This window comes from Neltuma alba, unplaced genomic scaffold, assembly GCF_004799145.2.
Source record: "Neltuma alba isolate B1F8T4 unplaced genomic scaffold, ASM479914v2 tig00000178_pilon, whole genome shotgun sequence".
NCBI lineage: Eukaryota > Viridiplantae > Streptophyta > Magnoliopsida > Fabales > Fabaceae > Neltuma > Neltuma alba.
In genome coordinates, this window is record NW_021631946.1 from 1 (window position 1) to 18,222 (window position 18,222).

An 18,222-nucleotide genomic window follows, 5' to 3' on the forward strand; every position below is an offset into this window, starting at 1 on the left:
CACATCCACTGGGCCTCCGAGCCTCCAGCCCGGGTAACAAAATACATCTACATCAGCCCATACAAATGGTTTCCAACAACGTAAATCAAAGTTCCACAAAACATAGAAAGGGCTGGAAGTGAGAAGATACACTTCCTCTGGTTTACTATAAAGCCGGGCAATCAAAATATTTCAAAGGACCCTACTGTGGCAATATATGTAACATCCAAAGTTTTAGGCCTAGAAGTACCAATAATAGCCTGAATTAGATAGGCTATCAGACCCCTTTTTAGCAGAAGTCCCAAAGATGAGAAAGGAAGTCAAAGTAGTTTCAGGGACTAAACTGCAAAGTAAAAGTTTCAAGGGGCTAAAGTATAATAAAGTTAGAGGCTCCAGTAAAGTCTCGAAGGCCCAGAGAGAGAAAAGAGACTAGATATAGGCCAAAGGTTGAGTTAGAAGCCTCAGAGAGAGGATTATATGAAGTTAAGTCCAACCAGGGACTAAACTGTAAATTCTGAAAGTTATGACCAACAGGGGTAAAAATGGAAGAGTACGAAGAGAATTCCAAGAAAATCCTAGAAAATGGGAAATAATATTCTAAGGCTCTTCTATGAAGAGAAAAGATGAAAATACCCCTGAGCAGCTTCAACAGATTTATAAGGTTATTACCGGTAAAAAGTATACCATGTGAGGTAATTATTTAAAATAGCAAGAGACCTCAAAAATGTATACAAAAATAAGGTTAAATGTTTGAAAGGTTGTACTAATTTATAAATTAGTCCTGCAACCAAAGACCAGTGGAGTGGCTTTAATAAATTAAAGAGCCGGTTTTGCCGATAAAAGGGCATTTTGGTAAATGAATTTTTATGCAAGGTTTAAAGGAAGTGTTATGGCCTAAGAAAATTCATAGATATTCTCTAGAATTAAAGGGAATTTATAAAGCAGACAGAACAATTTTCTGAGCTCCGAAAGGCCATAAAGAAAGCCGGAGAACCGTGGGCCAAGTAAATTCAGACGAAGCTTATGAAACAAGTTTGATCCAACGGCTAGGATCTAATCTCCCATCTCCTCCACCACTTTCATGACACTTGGCATCTTCTAGAAGGTTGAGGTAAGCATGATGTAATAAGATGATGCAATGATGATGCAAAAGTCCACTTGAACTTCCAAATTTGCCCTTACCCTTTCTATTAGCCACCAAGGGCATTTTGGTCTATTCAAGCCAACTTTTTGGCTATAAATAGAGCCTCTTCCCCTTCATATTTTCAGCCAACATGAGTTTAAGAGGGGAAACTCTGCCAAAATTTAGAGAGAAAACGTAGGGGTGAAGGCCAAGAAGAAGGAACAAAGTTCAAGCTTCAAGATCAAGGTATGTGGTGGCTGTAGCATCTGATTTGATACCTATTTCGAATTAGTTACTGTTCAAATCTGATTCTGAAATTTGGTATGCTTGTAGTACACTCTGTGAGCTTTAAATCCATGGGTAGAACACTTCATTTGGATATGTGTACGATTTATGGTGATTTTTCAAAATTAGGGTTTGAAATCTGGAAACAGTGTTAAGCTTTGGAAGGGTGTCATTTCCGTACAATTATGGTACTGTTCAGCGTAGAATTGGTTCCTGAAACTATTTTTCCTTTAAATTTAACTTAATTAGCTTTCAGTGAGACTTGGAAGCACTCAATTTGGAGTTTTCTAGATTTAATTATGAATTTTCAAAGTTGAGCAAAAATTCTGGAGATTCTGCGTGAACAGTACCGCGAACCAAAATTTCCAGATTTGGTATTCTTGAATCTAAAGCCATCTAAAGTGGTCCTAATTGACAGGAAATAGATCATAAGGATGTAAAATGATAAGATTTATGTAGAAAAGCTAGAGAGAAAACCCTAAGACTAAGAAAGAAAGGGTTGAGGTTCAAGAGAGCTAGCTTTGAACTTTATGTAATCTAGTGGTCCTAATAGATTGTATGATCATTATGACTATGTTTAGGACCTTTGGAACATCCAAGAGGATGTTTGATGATGTTGACCGAAAGCTAACATGGTTGGAAAGTCAAGGGAGTCAAAGGAAAAGTAAGAGGAAGGCTTGAGGTGCAAGGTAGTAAACTTACCTATTGTCATTGCTTGATGTTGTATGCTTGTGTGTTGCCGTGTACATGTTATTGAATGTTATTGTGACATGTTTTAGCTGCTGTGATTGCTATTCATGATGAGTAGATTATGTCTCCATGGCCATGCATCAAGAAGTTAGCTTTGAGCATGCTAGTATGTCACTAATTAACAAGAGAATAAACAAGTTGCGTGTAGTGCATGAGCATCCATTTAGCATGATTAATATGGTATTGTTTGCTACTGAGATTCCCCCGAATCTCACCCCCTTCCTAACCAACCATTTAGGTCAATCAATGATGGGCACTAATGGCATGAGAAGCAAGGACAAGAAGTGGAGAATTATTAAGGCAAATGAATGATATTAATATTCAATGTATAATTCTCCTATGCTGTAAATTATTTCTGAATGCCATTACTTCAATGTATATGCTTAGTATGTTTATGGCATGAATGAAAGTATATGAGTATGAATGAGAAAGATTAAGCCCATGCTATGTATGTCAAAGAAATAAAAAGAATTAAAGTAAGGAGATATTAAAGGATAAAACGTAGGTCCTGAAGCAGTTAGTTTTGAGCTTCAGTTTGACCTACCAAATGAATGAGTTAAATCACGAGATTTGGTATACCTATAGTGCACATCCCAAGCTTCAAAATGAGTGGTAAATCACCTCATTTGGATGTGTATACGAAGAGATATGAATTTTCAAAGTTAAGGCGCAGAATCTGGAAAGTCCAGATTTTACCAAACGGATAGTAATCTTAATCCAATAAACTGTACGTTTTCCATGAGGATGAGTTCAGTTGAGTATTTTTCCCTTAAAGATAATTGAAAGAGCTTTCCGTAGAATTTTGGAACACCTCCATACGATTTTTCTAGAATTAGTTATGATTTTTCAAAGTTGGACCTGTAATCTGAAAACTGGACAGTGAACAGTAATTTCCCGAAAATTAACATCCAAATTGAAATTTTTAAGTTTAAGACCATCCAAAGTGGTTTGGAATGGTTCTAAATGAATGCTAAGGTACTATATAAGTAAGGTGTGACAATATACAACTGGTCATACATAAACAAAGGCTAGAGGCCTAAAGCTAACCAAGCTCAAGCCTCTGCGTCTCTTTCCGAAGGCACACGCCTAGAACCTTCACCTGAAAACATTGTAAACCACGGGGTGAGACAAACGTCCCAATAACCAACCTTTCCAATTCAAGGTACTACTAAATAGGTACTCGTGAGGTGTCAAGTGGGGCATTTCACAAGTAATATTATAAATGATAGCCACAACAATTCATGCAAGTGCAATGATACAATTCCCATCAACCATATCCCTCACTTTGGGGGATTTTTAAGAGCCAAACCCGGCCTATCCCTCACTATGGGGGACGTAAGGAGCCATAAAAGGCCTATCCTTCACTCTGGGGGACGTACTGAGCCAACCATCATGCATTAATGGAGGCCTTACCACGTGGTAGTAACTATCAAAATTCTCACCAATTCCCAATTCATGCATCATGCTCAACCATAATCAAATAGTAATTGAACATTTCATAATTAACTTCTTTCAGTGGCATATCTTTCACAATTCTAAGATTCATTCATCATCAATCGAAACCCCACAAGACGGTTTTCCTTTTATATATACAACATACACTTTGAATATAATTGTTACTCGGAGCACAAAACATAAATCTACTCAGAATACCACAGAAGCAGGTACTAAGGATTGGAAAGTGGTTACCTCTCGCCTGAGCAAGGAATAACAACCAACAATACGGTCCGTGCACCAACAAGGCTCACAACCGGTCTACACAAGCACACAAACACACAACCATCATTATTAGCTTTCAAACTAATAATGTGGCCAAAACAACACTTGAGGACACAAAATTCCTAGCTCCAACCAAAACTCTACCCAAGTCAAAGGGTATAACCATCAAAACAACACTCCAAAGTCATAAAAGTCCATTAAACATCAAATCCCCTTTTTAAGCATCAATTAGAGTTCAAACCTTAAGGACCCACTATAGGAATTCAACCTCCAAACATCCCATTTGAACAATTGAAGTCTTAACAACAATCTAACCAATTAAACATCCAATTTAACCCTCCTTAACATAACTCAATTCACAAAACTCAAAATCAACCTCTACATTATCATCCTCAATCACAAACCTCCCATTTCCATAAACCCTAACTTCAAAAACTCAAAGTTCTTCAAATCCAAGAAAACTACACCGATTAAAAACTTAGACTAACCCAAAGCAATCAATTAAACTCAAATCAATCGGTCAAAAACCTCAATTCCATCACAACCTAGAAAACTCTAGGGTTCCACCATAAATCCTCAAAAATTCCAAGAAAGAAAGTAGATTAGAGGTTAAAATCACTTACTTGAGGTAATGGATCCTTAGAAATGCCCCCTCCAAGCCAAAATACCGAAACCCTAGCAGAGCCTCTCTCTCTACGTCAGATTTTTCTAATTTTCGCACAACTGAACCCCTCCCGTGACTATATAGATTCGGACTCCTTCGCCGCGGTGAACCCATAACTTCATTGCGACGAACTAATCCCGAGAGGGATTACTCACCTGAAAACTCGACTTCACCGCGGCAAAAGCTTCTCGAGAGGAAACTCTCGCTCGCCCAGAAAATCTTCGCCGTGGCATGCCCACACCTTCACCGCGGCGAGACCTTCCCGAGAGGGAAACCTCTCTCACCTGAACAACTTTACCGCGGCGTCTCCAAGACTTCGCCGCGGCCAAACCTCCCCGAGAAGACACTCCCCCCTGAAACTCTCGGTTCGCCACGGCGAAGTGAAGGCGAACATACCCTGAGAGGGGTACGTTCACCTATTCCTCCAACAAACCTCAATTCCAACCCAAACACCAAGATCAACATTTAAATCACTAATCTATCCTCAAAGTCAACCAAAAGAGGTGTTTAAAACCCGATAAAACTCAGGATGTTACAAGGGCTATATGGTATATTTTATGAACTTAATAAAAAAACCCAACTTTAAATGGAGAAAATTTCATAAATTTTTTTTTTGTTTAAATTCCAATTATATCACGTAACAAACAAGATACATTTTGCAGAATCATTAGTAGATAGAAGATTAAATAAACAGTATGATATCGCAACAAATACTAAACAGTGAATATGTGACAATGAAGATTTGTCATATTGTCTAAGAACATAAAAAGCTACCATCTTTTTTTTTATTAAAAAAAAAAAGCTACTCTTATTTTACCTTGCCTCTTACGAATGAAAAATGAATAGCCCCCAAAGTAATCTTGCAAACTGAAGAAGCAATCAGCTGAAATAAGGAGTCTCCATGAATATGTAGGTGGAGCAGCAGAATAAGAGAAATAATGGCTTTGAAACTTATGGACGGAGATTGCACAACCGCGCCAGCAAATTGCTGGAATTTTCCCACCACGCAACTCATAAAGTGCGGTCATGATTTGTTGATAATGGACGGTGATTATTCACTTTTAATGTTTTGATGATGTGGTGTATTTTTAACTGTTGGATCATATGGATGGATAGGATTAAAAGATACTGAAAGATTCTGAGAAAAGGGACAATGAGAGGATCCGGTTCCGTAAGTGCTGGAACCGTGGTATGCAGAGGAAGTGTATCCCAACAAAAACGGAAACGATATAAGGAAAAAAAATCATTTTGCCGGTATCTGTACTTTCATCAATTTTTAAATTAATACTTGTATGTTTTGTCACTTAATTAAATATCACCTCATGTCCTTATGCAAGACTCAGTTAATTAATTGGTGAAATTACAAAAATTAAATAAATTGCTTTATTTAAAGTATTATATTACTGTTTTTTCCAAATTAATTTAGCCGACTTATAAACTGTTATGCAATCACATGGGGCAGTGGATACAAATGGGACGAGAAATGGATAGAAGGGCAAAGTGGGGAATATGAAAAGATGGGAATAATTCTGCTTTGAGTGGTGGGTCTTGTTTTGGGTATAAATATCAGAATATATGCGGCGTTGGTTCAATTGACATGTGAAGACGCACAAAGGAACACGACGAAGAAGATGGTTTTGAAGAAGAAGTCACTTCTGCTCCACTTTGCCCTGACCGTAGCCGCCGCAGCTACTTGGAGCGCCGGCGAAGCCACAAGCTCGCCGATTCTCGATGTTTCCTCTCTGAATCGAAGCAGTTTTCCGTCCGGATTCCTTTTCGGCACCGCATCCGCATCTTACCAGGTTGGTTTAATCATCCGTTTCCTTCTTTCTATAGGTATGGCCAATTAGATCTGAAACGCGCGTGCACTGTACGGATTCTGAGATTATAAAAATCATTTTGCTTCATTAATACATACATAAATATGTGTGTGTGTGTGATCATGCATGCAGTATGAAGGTGCAGCAAATGAAGATGGAAGAGGACCCAGCATATGGGATACCTTTACTCACAAATACCCAGGTCTCTTTCTGTCTTTTTAAATATTAATCTCATATATCGGCTTGTGTGTGTCTATTCTTGGAAGTGGAAAAAATATTAAAGGAAGCACTGACATACAAACTCCACTACTCTTACTTGGTAGAGGGAAATACACCAATTAAAACACTATTGTAAGAAATTTCACTCTTACACACTCCATTTCCATGACTCAATCTGATCTTCATCAAAAACCAAAAGCAGAAAAAAAAAATTCTTGTTTTTCGTAGTATATTGATTTTGAGGTGACTTTTATTATTGATCATAACTTAGGAATATATTATAAGTAACTTTATATTTGCTTTTATATAAATGTTAACTTTATAAATGTTATAGATTTCTCAGCCCTTTAACTCTAGTTACATGAATCATATTAAATTACCTTATATACGTGAATCACACAGCTCGATGAATCACACACAAGTTTCACATCCCACTCAAAACACCAGTTAGAGACACACATGTACACAACTGAAATCATTTTTGTTTGTCTGTGCATTACACACACACACACCAAACAAACACTCTACCCTAAGTAAAAAATCTCATAATAATAAATGAAAAATAAAATTGTATATTTATGTAAAGACTTTAATGATATGACTTATAAATAGAATCAAAAAATCTTCTTCCAATCCTCTATAAATATGATTCTATATGTTTATTTTCAATCAATACGAAACGCCATATTTTGATTGGTCAAAAAATTTAGAGGTCAATGCATAGACGGATCCATCTTAAAAAATGCATATACAATAATTAATTATTAGATGTTGTCGTTATTATTTAATCATTTAATTACTACCTTCAGTTCTAAATCTAGTTTGCAGTGCACTACAAACTAAACAATAGATGTTATATTTAGTTTCTAGACGATGAAATTAACTAATTAGATGTTTTCAGCCATGTAACGTCTTGGAAAAATAGTTCTTTTTTTGCCAACAGAAGATAGTATGTTTTTATAAACTTTATTCGCTATGGAGCGGAAAGAAAGAGTGCTTGGGGAACATAATCAAGTACTTCTTTAATGCCATTTTTAAAAAATCTTTGTTCCTGCTTTATAATACCTTGTTAAAATTTTAGGATGTTTTATAATATCTTTTCCCTTATACCTCTATGTAATGATTATTTTGCAATCCAAAATTAAAGAAATGATTTTATGATCTAAATGAAGTAGGACTTTTAGAAAAAAGGAAAAACATATAATTAGGGATAATAGATTTTGAAAATGAAAAAAAAACATTTACACACAAGAAAACTTTCTTAGTCTCCATGATTTGGACAACCGAATACTATATTTAGCAATGGAGAGAGCAAAAACTAACTCGATATGGACTTGCCAATAAGCTTTATTGCAAATAAAATTCAAATAAATTACAAGTTTTTAACAAAACAGTACACACATTTAATGATTAATATCTTCATTAGAAATTTAATTTAATTTTCAAGATTAATCCAACGACTTTTTGGTCCAACAGTTTGCATATATTATTATAGAAAACGGTTATTGTAAAAAAAAATTTCTTTAATAAGAAGCAAGAACTTGTAGAAATTCTATTCAACTGACCAATTGAAAACTTTAATTTTAACCTGACAATCAAGTGTTTCTGCAGGACTAAGTATAGTAATAATAATTAGTGTTCAAATGATGTTCAAAGAATATTAAACATTTGGATGAAATTTATAGATAGAAATAACGAAAACGAATTAGTTATCAGCCCCCAACAAAGCCTCAAAATAATTGGATTCATCAAAGCCTTGTAGCTCAATGATACTAAACGTCCTTGCTAACCCTATGTTTGTTATGCGAGAAATGGAAAGGAGAAAAAATTTTAATGAGTTCCCCGGTACTAAATGGACCCGTAATCTTTCATAGACATGATTTGGTGAGTTGGAACTCTAAAAGTTATAAGAAACAATCTCATGGGATATTTACTGTGGGCCCATGGTTGCCCTTTTGGCAGTAAGAGAGTCACTGAGCCCCAAAACATAAATAAGAAACAAACGAAGAAGCCGACAAAACAAATGAAGCCCCATCGTGTCAGCCAAATCAGTAAGCTCATCGGAAGGGCCATATTAAACTTTGTACTTTTATAATTGATTTTATTGTACTCTTTCACAATTTACTGACAGATAATAACCTTTAAATTTAAATATCACAGTAAACTTTAAGTGTCGAGTAAATCAGTAGGTTGCGAGAATATAAATACGCGTGTTTTGTTCACTGGTGTGCAGAAAAAATAACGGATCGGAGCTATGAGGGCGACTATGTATAATTTGAAAAAGGTTGAAAACGAAACATGAAAATTTGGACTTTTAGAATAATTTTATTTATTAAACGCAATAAGTTTACTTCATTTTATTATTATTATTTATTGGGACCACGATGTCTCATCAGTAACGTTGTCACATGCATGCAATGGGATTAGTTCCCAAATAAAATAATGAAAACCTACATCATCGATCAGTTTAATTTTGTAGTTTTGCCCCATAATTTTTTATACAATATTAATTTTTTTGTTTATATTTTATATAGGAAGATGTTGGAATCATGAAGTATATGAATTTAGATGCTTACAGATTTTCTATATCTTGGTCGAGAATACTGCCAAGTGAGTTTCAGATCATGAATTTTTGTCAATATGACTTGTATACTTCGTTGAAATTTAATTTTCCGAGGAGGTCGAGTTATTTTTTATTTTTATTTTTTAATTTTAGTATTTATAAACCATAAACATTTCCAGAGGGAAAGCTAAGTGGAGGTATAAACCGAGAGGGAATCAAATATTACAACAACCTCATCGACGAGCTATTGGCTAACGGTCACTATCCAAGCCTAATTAGTTTTAATTATACATGTTTTTCTTTAAATTCATACCAGAAAATTAAAATTGACGACCATGGACAGGTCTAAAACCTTTTGTGACTCTTTTCCACTGGGATCTGCCACAAGCTCTGGAGGATAAGTATGGGGGTTTCTTAAGCCCTGATATTGTGTAAGTGAGAAATAATTATTAAACACAATAATATCATAACAAATTACTTCCTTTCATTCAAAATGTAAGTTTCAAATCTTTGAATGGGTCTTATTTTTTATAAGTTTTAATTTGAATTTATCTGATCATTTAATGTATTTTTTTCATTTTTACCCCTAATTAATTATATATCTTTATCATATTTTTTCCTATCATTCCCTCTCCCACTCAACCTTTCAAAAAAATAAAGGTGTTTTAGGAAAATAAGTTACATTTTACATGTTTATTTTTTTAACTGATTTTAACCAACATGATCCATTTCATATGAGGGAAATGGATGGAAAGAGAGGGGGGGGGGGAATTTTAATAAGCTCAATTTAAAAAATTAGAGAAGTAGGGTTAAAAACTTTTGACTAGTTAACTCTTTTATCTTGTATCTTCTCTTTATTAAAACTTTACAACCCTACTTCTCCAATTTTTTAAATCAAGCATTAAAATTTTTTCTCCCCTCTAATTTTCTCATACCAAATATAGGTTTAGAGATACGCAATTCAGTTATTCAAAACTTACATTATGAACCGGAGGGACTATATTTACCGTTGTGTAATGAATGATACACACACACACACACACACACACACATATATATATATTGCGTGTGCGCTTTCAGGAAAGACTATGGAGACTATGTGGAATTATGCTTCAAGGAGTTTGGGGACAGAGTTAAGCATTGGATAACGTTGAATGAGCCATGGAGAGTTATAGCAATGATGGGTATGCAACGGGCAGTTTAGCACCGGGTCGGTGCTCTGCTTGGGTCAACCCTAATTGCACTGGTGGCGATTCCTCCGTCGAGCCTTACTTAGTTGGTCATCATTTGCTTCTTGCTCACGCATCTGCCGTCCAAATCTACAAGTCCAAGTTTCAGGTCATCTTAGTCAATTAAATTACACACACAACAACCACAAGAAGTAATAAATCATATCTCTTACTACCTTCGGTACTTAATATACAAGTTAGATAATTAATTTACAGATATTATAAAAATTAGTTATATTTGTTATCTGTAATAAATGTGTACTAGTTTTCCTAAAGTACCATATTTAATTATATGCATTGATACTAGTATGCTACCCCTTTATGGGGATCTTTACAACTAATACGGATATTTTGGAAAAAATTATGAATTTGAGAGACAAAATAAATTGAGATCTTATATTTAGAATCAAATATAATCCCCATCAATTAGCTTTTATATTAAAAACGAGGTAATATTATATTACACCTATAATTCATACCATATTACTAGTTTCACGTACATTATACCTTCTTTCTCAAGTTTTCTATGCAAACGTTTGTACATGTGTTTGATGATGACATATAAATGCAGGCATCTCCGAAGGGTGTGATAGGAATAACACTGGTGTCTCACTGGTTCGTGCCCTTTTCAGATAGTAAACCCGATCATAATGCCGCTTCACGAGCCATTGATTTCATGTTTGGATGGTATGTACATAATAATCGGCATAAGAGCTAATATCATCTTTAGTATTTAAAATTTAGCCTTATTTTAATTTTTGTTGGTTAATAATGCAGGTTCATGGGCCCATTGAGTAAAGGGAATTACCCAAGGAAAATGCGAGCACTCGTGGGAAACCGATTGCCAAAATTCTCAAGCGAAGAATCGAAGCTTCTTAAAGGCTCTTTCGATTTCTGGGCCTTAATTACTATACTGCTAATTATGCTGCCCATTCGCCTTCACTCCGCAGTTCCAGACCATCCTACCAAACTGATGCTCATGCAAATCTTACAAGCAATTAACTAACTTTTATACATATAATATACACACACTCCTACATATAAGAGAATTTTTCTAGGAATGTCATGCTCCTATTTATAAGAGACGCTACTAGCATGTTTGATATTCGTGCTACTATCATTTTTCGTTTTTGTCCCTCTTGACTATCGGCTACTCTCATTACATTAATTCCCATTCATTTGTTCTCTCCTCATAAATAATGGTATTTTTGAAAACTAATTTGTACTACCTCTGATTCTAAATATAATATCTATTTTGTAGTGTAATTTTATTTATGACCATATTTATTATCTTGGGTTAAGGTGCATCCAGCACCCCCAAGTATTTTGTCAGGTGTATCCAGTGGCCTAAAGTAATTTATGGTGCAATTTTGCCCTCAAAGTAATTAAAATGGTGCACCGGTATTCCATGCTAACAGATCTGTTACTTTGACCGTTAAATTGATGAGTCAGCACAAGTTTGACCAAAATAATCTGACGTGGCATGTCTAATAAGCAGGTGATGTGGAATTTTTTTGGGGTTAAGGTGCATCCAGCACCCCCAAGTATTTTTCCAGGTGCACCCAGTGGCCTAAAGTAATTTATGGTGCAATTTTGCCCTCAAAGTAATTAAAATGGTGCACCGGTATCTTATGCTAACAGATCTGTTACTTTGACTGTGAAATTGATGAGTCACCATAAGTTTGACCAAAATAATCTGACCTGGCATGTCTAATAAGTAGGTGATGTGGAATTTTTTTCGTCTGCCACTGCTTTGTTTTCTCTGTTCAGTAAATGCTCTCTTCAGCTCTTGGAATTTTTTTCAGAGTAAGAAATTTTTTCAGAGATATTCCTCTGGTCCTATTTATGGGGTAGAGAGAGAAGATATTTTTTGGTCCTATTTATAAGGCACTGAGAGAAATTTTTTGTATGAATGTACAATTTTACCCCTCATTTATTATTGTATTGACTTTGTTTATATGAGGTATAATGTATATTAAATAGGGATAAAGTTGAGAAGTTATTAAAATTTAAATGAGAGTTAATGAAATTTAAGGTTTTCCTTGGTCTGTGTGAAACATGCTGGAAGTGTCTTATAAATAGGACCAGAGGAGTAATATTCAGACAAAACAATGGAATTAACAAGAAAAGCCATGTCACCTGCTTATTAGACATGCCAGGTCAGATTATTTTGGTCAAACTTGTGCTAACTCATCAATTTCACAGTCAAAGTAACATATCTGTTAGCATAGGATACCCGTGCACCATTTTAATTACTTTGAGGGCAAAATTGCACCATAAATTACTTTAGGTCACTGGGTGCACCTAGAAAAATACTTGGGGGTGCTGGATGCACCTTAACCTCGAAAAAATTCCACATCACCTGCTTATTAGACATGCCATGTCAGATTATTTTGGTCAAACTTGTGCTGACTCATCAATTTAACGGTCAAAGTAACAGATCTGTTAGCATGGGATACCGGTGCACTATTTTAATTACTTTGAGGGCAAAATTGCACCATAAATTACTTTAGGCCACTGAGTGCACCTGGCAAAATACTTGGGGGTGCTGGGTGCACCTTAACCCTTATTATCTTTAACCAATTTTAAGCATTTTGTTAATCTGCATAATTTTATTATTTGTATCTTATAAAAATGACTGATAATTTATTCATTCACTTCAATGTCTCTATGTATTATGTTCACCTGTGTTAATTATTCTGTGGTAGCTGAGCGGAATGGCACACCCATTGGTCCAAGGGTACGTAATTAATCGTCCTATCTCACTCCTAACATCAATATTTTTGTCTGATTGATAAACATGTATAGTATTTGTCTAATGAAAGTTAATCAGTCCGCTTATTTATATATGTGCAGGCTGCCTCTGATTGGTTATATGTTTATCCTGGAGGAATTAGAGACTTGTTGCTCTATGTGAAGACTAAACAATCCTCTTATTTACATTACTGAAAATGGTACTCAATTATATATGAACATGTTTTCACTTTTCACTAATTTTCTTTTTATTTTTCTCGCAGTAGTAGTGAATCATAAATATTAATTTCTTTCACTTGTGATTTCCTTCATAAACATCTGTAACACAGGTATTGATGAGTTTGATGATCCAACATTAACATTGGAAGAAGCCCTTATGGATACCTTTAAGATTGACTACTATTTCCGCCATCTTTATTATATTCAATCGGCAATCAAGTAAGTCGCTTCCTATTTATTATAGATAAAACTACGCTACTTTTAGTTTTTTTTTTTAACTTCATTAATATTTTATTTTGGTTCCTTAACTCTGTAAAGTGTAGTTTCACGTTTTTTAAGCCTAATACTATTAACATTAAAATTTTAAATGTACATAAAATATTTTTAAATATTGATATATGAAGTTTACTCATCAAAACTTTTGTATAAAATTAGATATACCTTTTCCTTTATTAAATTACTCATTAAATATAAGATCTCTCTCTTTCTCTTCCCTCCTACTTTTTTTTTGGGTTTTTTTTTTCACTCTTTCAAGGGGTGGCGTCAACGTGAAGGGATACTTTGCGTGGTCATTATTGGATAACTTTGAATGGGCCAACGGATACACAGTGCGTTTTGGAATCAACTATGTGGATTATAAACATGGCAATCAAAGACACTACAAACTCTCGGCTCAATGGTTCAAGAACTTCCTCCAAAAATAATAATCTGATGATGTAGCAAGCCATTCCTAATAAAGAATGATGTGGATTATCATGTTAATCATGTCAATACATTTTATACAATGATAATGATCATGATGATATGTTGATGTTACATACATTTTCCTCAATTATTATTCCCCTTTTTTCTTTTCTCTTGATGTGTTTTGACTTGCAGTGGCCTATAGATCTATCGATTAAATGGACAACATCTCGCCTTCGTTTTAGTTTGTTGGAATAAAAGTTGATTATTTCAAGGACAAGTGAAAATGAAACTGTATGAAGAAGTATGTTTTTCTTTTTTGGATAAATATGAAGAAACATTTATACCAACCACAAGTCTAAAGCAATTGCAAGTCGTTCAACAAAGATCGGCTAAAAAGGCGATGGACCCCTTACACTAGAAATACAATAAGTGACACATCTCATGTCTAGGCCATTCATCAGGATATAGAGACATTTTGAGAACCATCTTTGGCCAATTAAAACCCTTATGCCTTGTTTGGTACTGTGGAGGAGTTTTTGGTAAAAGTGAAAATGAAAATAGAAGTGGGGTTGAACAGTGATTTGAAGTGCTTTGTTGCTTTAAGTCTTCAATGTCTTTTAACATTTGTCTCACATAGATCCGACGCTTAGGGCCGTTAACACCAGTTCCGTTGATGAGTTCATAAAATCCTCAAATGCTCTTTCTGAGCAAGACTCTTTCATATACTCCTAGATGTTTTCCTCAACACGCGGATAAGAGTGGAAAGGTGAGGTCATTTCCTTTAACCAATACTCCAAATGTGGATTCCAAAACCTATGCTCCTCTCCACTCCAACTAGAATTAAAAGAATCGTCAAAACAATTTTGTTTCCTATAGCAAAATCATCTCCTATAGAAATAGTGGTTGTGTTATGGGGACAATGTGAACGACTTTGTCCACGATAAGCAAAAGACACGCAAACATATTAAAAAGAATCAACATATTGAATGTAACCAAGATTTATGTTCCTTTTATATTGCCTGCTTTCATTTAAAGAACTCAGACAAATTATCAGTTCATCTTGTATGGAAGACAAGGTATTCATTTTTTTTCCTTGATGTTAATGCTAGTTGGATGCCACGTGAAATCTGCTTTTTTTTTTTTCGCTAAAATATTAACAGAAATTCTATCCTAAGTAACTAATGACTAGTAATTGTTTACCTAATCTTTTATAATATTTAAATTTATTTATATTTAAAATCTTGCCCTCGAGGATCTAAAATTGTAAAATGAAGATATTGTTGCTGAAAATGAAAGAGTAGCATTCGTGATACGTTTTTATGCGGCAACCCCCCCTTATTGAACAAGAACTTCTATAATAATTTTTCTTCTTTTTCCTCTAGTTCTTCTATTTAAAATCTTTTCTAGAACCAATACTGGAGGACCTCAAGATAGTCAGGTGGTGGAAGTCTAGCTTGCATAGAAGTGGTTGGACATGGTTTTAATAGTGACACATGAAGAGTAGGGTGAATTTATAAGTCTAAAGGCAATTCCAATCTATAAGCAGTAGCCCCTATTTTTCCTATCACTTTGTAAGGACCGAAGTATCTAGGAGCTAATTTTATGAACTCCTAGCTGTAGTTGAAATGTGTCTATATGGTTGTAGTTTAAGAAACATCTACTACCCAATAGCAAATTTTCTATCAGTCTTGTGGTTATCACTTTGTAGCTAAGTGGAACGATGTATTATACCACCATTCAACTTTTGTGCAACCCAATTACGCCAATCTTTTGACCTTTCCCACCACATGTACCTTAAGTAAATTTCCAAACGGCGATTAAGTTCCTCTAACTGACCATTCGTTTAAGGATAGGAAGTAGAGGAAAGCTTTTGACTAACTCTCAATTTGCTTAAAAACTCCTTCTAGAAATTATTTACAAAATAGTCAGTCATGATTACTTAATATTTTAGTAGGTGTCCCATGTAACTTGTAAATTTAACCCATAAAAACCGGGGCAGAAGTAGTAGCAGAAAATAGACAAGAGGGCATAAAATGAAGCCATTTCATGGTTTGTTGCCTAAGAAACATCTCCTTGCCAATAACCTGCTTTCTTTTTATCCTTAGCAACTCACCATCCCATGAAAATTTTCTAATCCCCATTAGCTTGTTGCACTCTTGTTAAGAGAGCAAAAACAAAATCATCAATTCCCTAATTGATCTTGACATTCTAGATAGTATATTAGCTACTGAATTTTCATTTTCTTTCTTATATTGAATATCATAATTAAATATAGCTAGCTTGGGCACCAAAACCTTTAAAATGAAGTGTTCAAGTGTTGTCCCAAAAGATATTTTAAGCTTTACTAATACATTCTTATAAGAAATTTCTACCTCCCAAGATATGGCCTCCAATGCAAAACAACTAATACCACTACCATAAGTTCTTTCTCATAAATTGGAATTTATTGGTGCCTTTGAGCTTACCTTTTTGCTAATATGGCCTAAATGCTCTATAGTAGCTGTAGTAAAGGTATATTTACTCTTCTTGACAAAATAACCATTGTCTTCTAGAATCCTAAGTAGTGCCCTTAAGTCTTCTTAATGGTCTGCAAGAGAAGTACTATATATATTAATATGCCATCAAAAAAACACTAAAACAAATTTTCTAAGAAAGTCTAAAAAAAAAATCATTGTGTAACATCCCAAATTTTGGCTCATAGATACAAGTAATAGCACAAGGAAAGGATGATTACTAAGTCCAATACAACGAAAGTTTCAGAGATCCCTCGAAAGGAAAAAGAGATTTTCCAAGGACAAATGTGTAAAACAATAGTGTTTATGGACTAAAAAATGATGAACTAGAAACAACTAGGGGCCAGAGGTTATGCCAAAAACTTGCAAGAGATGGTTCTGAAGGTTAGGCCTAAGGAGGGACCAAATTGCAAAGAAAAGATTCCTAGGCCAAGTAGGGAACTAATTGTAAATAATAAAAGTTCTGGTCGGCCAATGCTCAGAGTTAGCAAAAAGGGCTCAAAAATGACTTAGAAAAATTCTAGAAGAATGGGAATAGGATCCTAGCGCTGATATAAGGCTGGAAATGGCCGAAATGCCCTAAGGTCATTCCAGGGTTTTAGACAATTTGAGATAGTAACTTAAATTGAATTATTTAAGCTATGAGATGGCCTCAAATAATCAAGAAAAACTGGGAAATAGTAGTTGAGGAATTTACACAAATTGTAAAATTAATTCCGTCCCCAGAAACTGACAAGGTTAGCTTTAATTAAATTTAAAGCCTATTTATACCTTATCCGGGGAAAGTCAAAATAGCTGTCTAGAGTTTGACTTTTGACCCGAGAAAAATTAGATAAATTTCTCGTGATAAAAGAGAAAGAATGAAACCTAGAGACAGATCAATAGAGTTACAAGCCGATAAAAAGAAGTTGGAGAAGGTAACCCCGATTAAATATTATTTAATAATATTTCTGGGAAAAGGAGAAAGGAATATCATTTCCCTATAAATGCTATCAGAGGAGTATAGGGATGTATTTCAAAGGTAAAAAAATGTATTAAAACATGTCCCAGAGATATCAGGTAGGTCAAGACTTGAAAAGTACCCGTTACAGTGTAAACCGGCAAGATAGGTGAAGGGATGTTTGAGGCAATTTTTTACATGAATTTTATATAATTTTTCCTCCCTATCACATTGCCATATGGACAAGAGGATATGCATGGAATTATACAAAAATGTGAAGGGCACAATTGGATTGAAAGAAAGGATTTTTAAGAGGATGATTAAGAAGCTTAATCAAGATAATTAAGCTAATTAATCTTGGATTAAGTTAACTAATCTTGATGACCTAATCAAGATGACACAAGCAAGATGACATCACCCTAGACAAGTGTCACATTTCTTGGAGAGAAAGCATACTTATTCAAGAAGAAAGAATGGACAGCCGAGATCGAATCGGAATTGACGGCCAGGATTTGTTTTAGCTTTCTATAAATATCATCCCTCCCCTTTTTGTGTAATGTTTCGGCCACACCAAGGAGAAAGAGGGGAGAAGCCAAAATGGAGAGGAGAAGAAGGAGAAGAGAGAAAGCAAGGGAAACCATGCAAGTTCAAGCTCAAAATCAAGGTATGTTCATGAATTTTGATGTAATTTCTACCTCCCTTATTATTTTTGAGCCTGGTGGTTGGTTTGATTGGATTTTTGATTATTGAAATCTTAT

At 34.8% G+C, this 18,222-nt stretch overlaps 1 protein-coding gene and 1 pseudogene across 1 annotated transcript; both read left to right on the forward strand.

Annotated features, from left to right (window-relative positions):
- Positions 1 to 6,146: 6,146 nt before the first annotated feature.
- Positions 6,147 to 8,833, forward strand: LOC114755520 (non-cyanogenic beta-glucosidase). The gene is made up of 3 exons (XM_028944432.1): positions 6,147 to 6,322; positions 6,473 to 6,542; positions 8,793 to 8,833. Exons 1-3 carry the CDS (start codon positions 6,152 to 6,154, stop codon positions 8,831 to 8,833), a joined length of 282 nt encoding a protein of 93 aa, XP_028800265.1. The 5' UTR covers positions 6,147 to 6,151.
- A 263-nt stretch (positions 8,834 to 9,096) lies between these two features.
- Positions 9,097 to 14,180, forward strand: LOC114755451 (beta-glucosidase 12-like; annotated as a pseudogene).
- Positions 14,181 to 18,222: the final 4,042 nt, after the last annotated feature.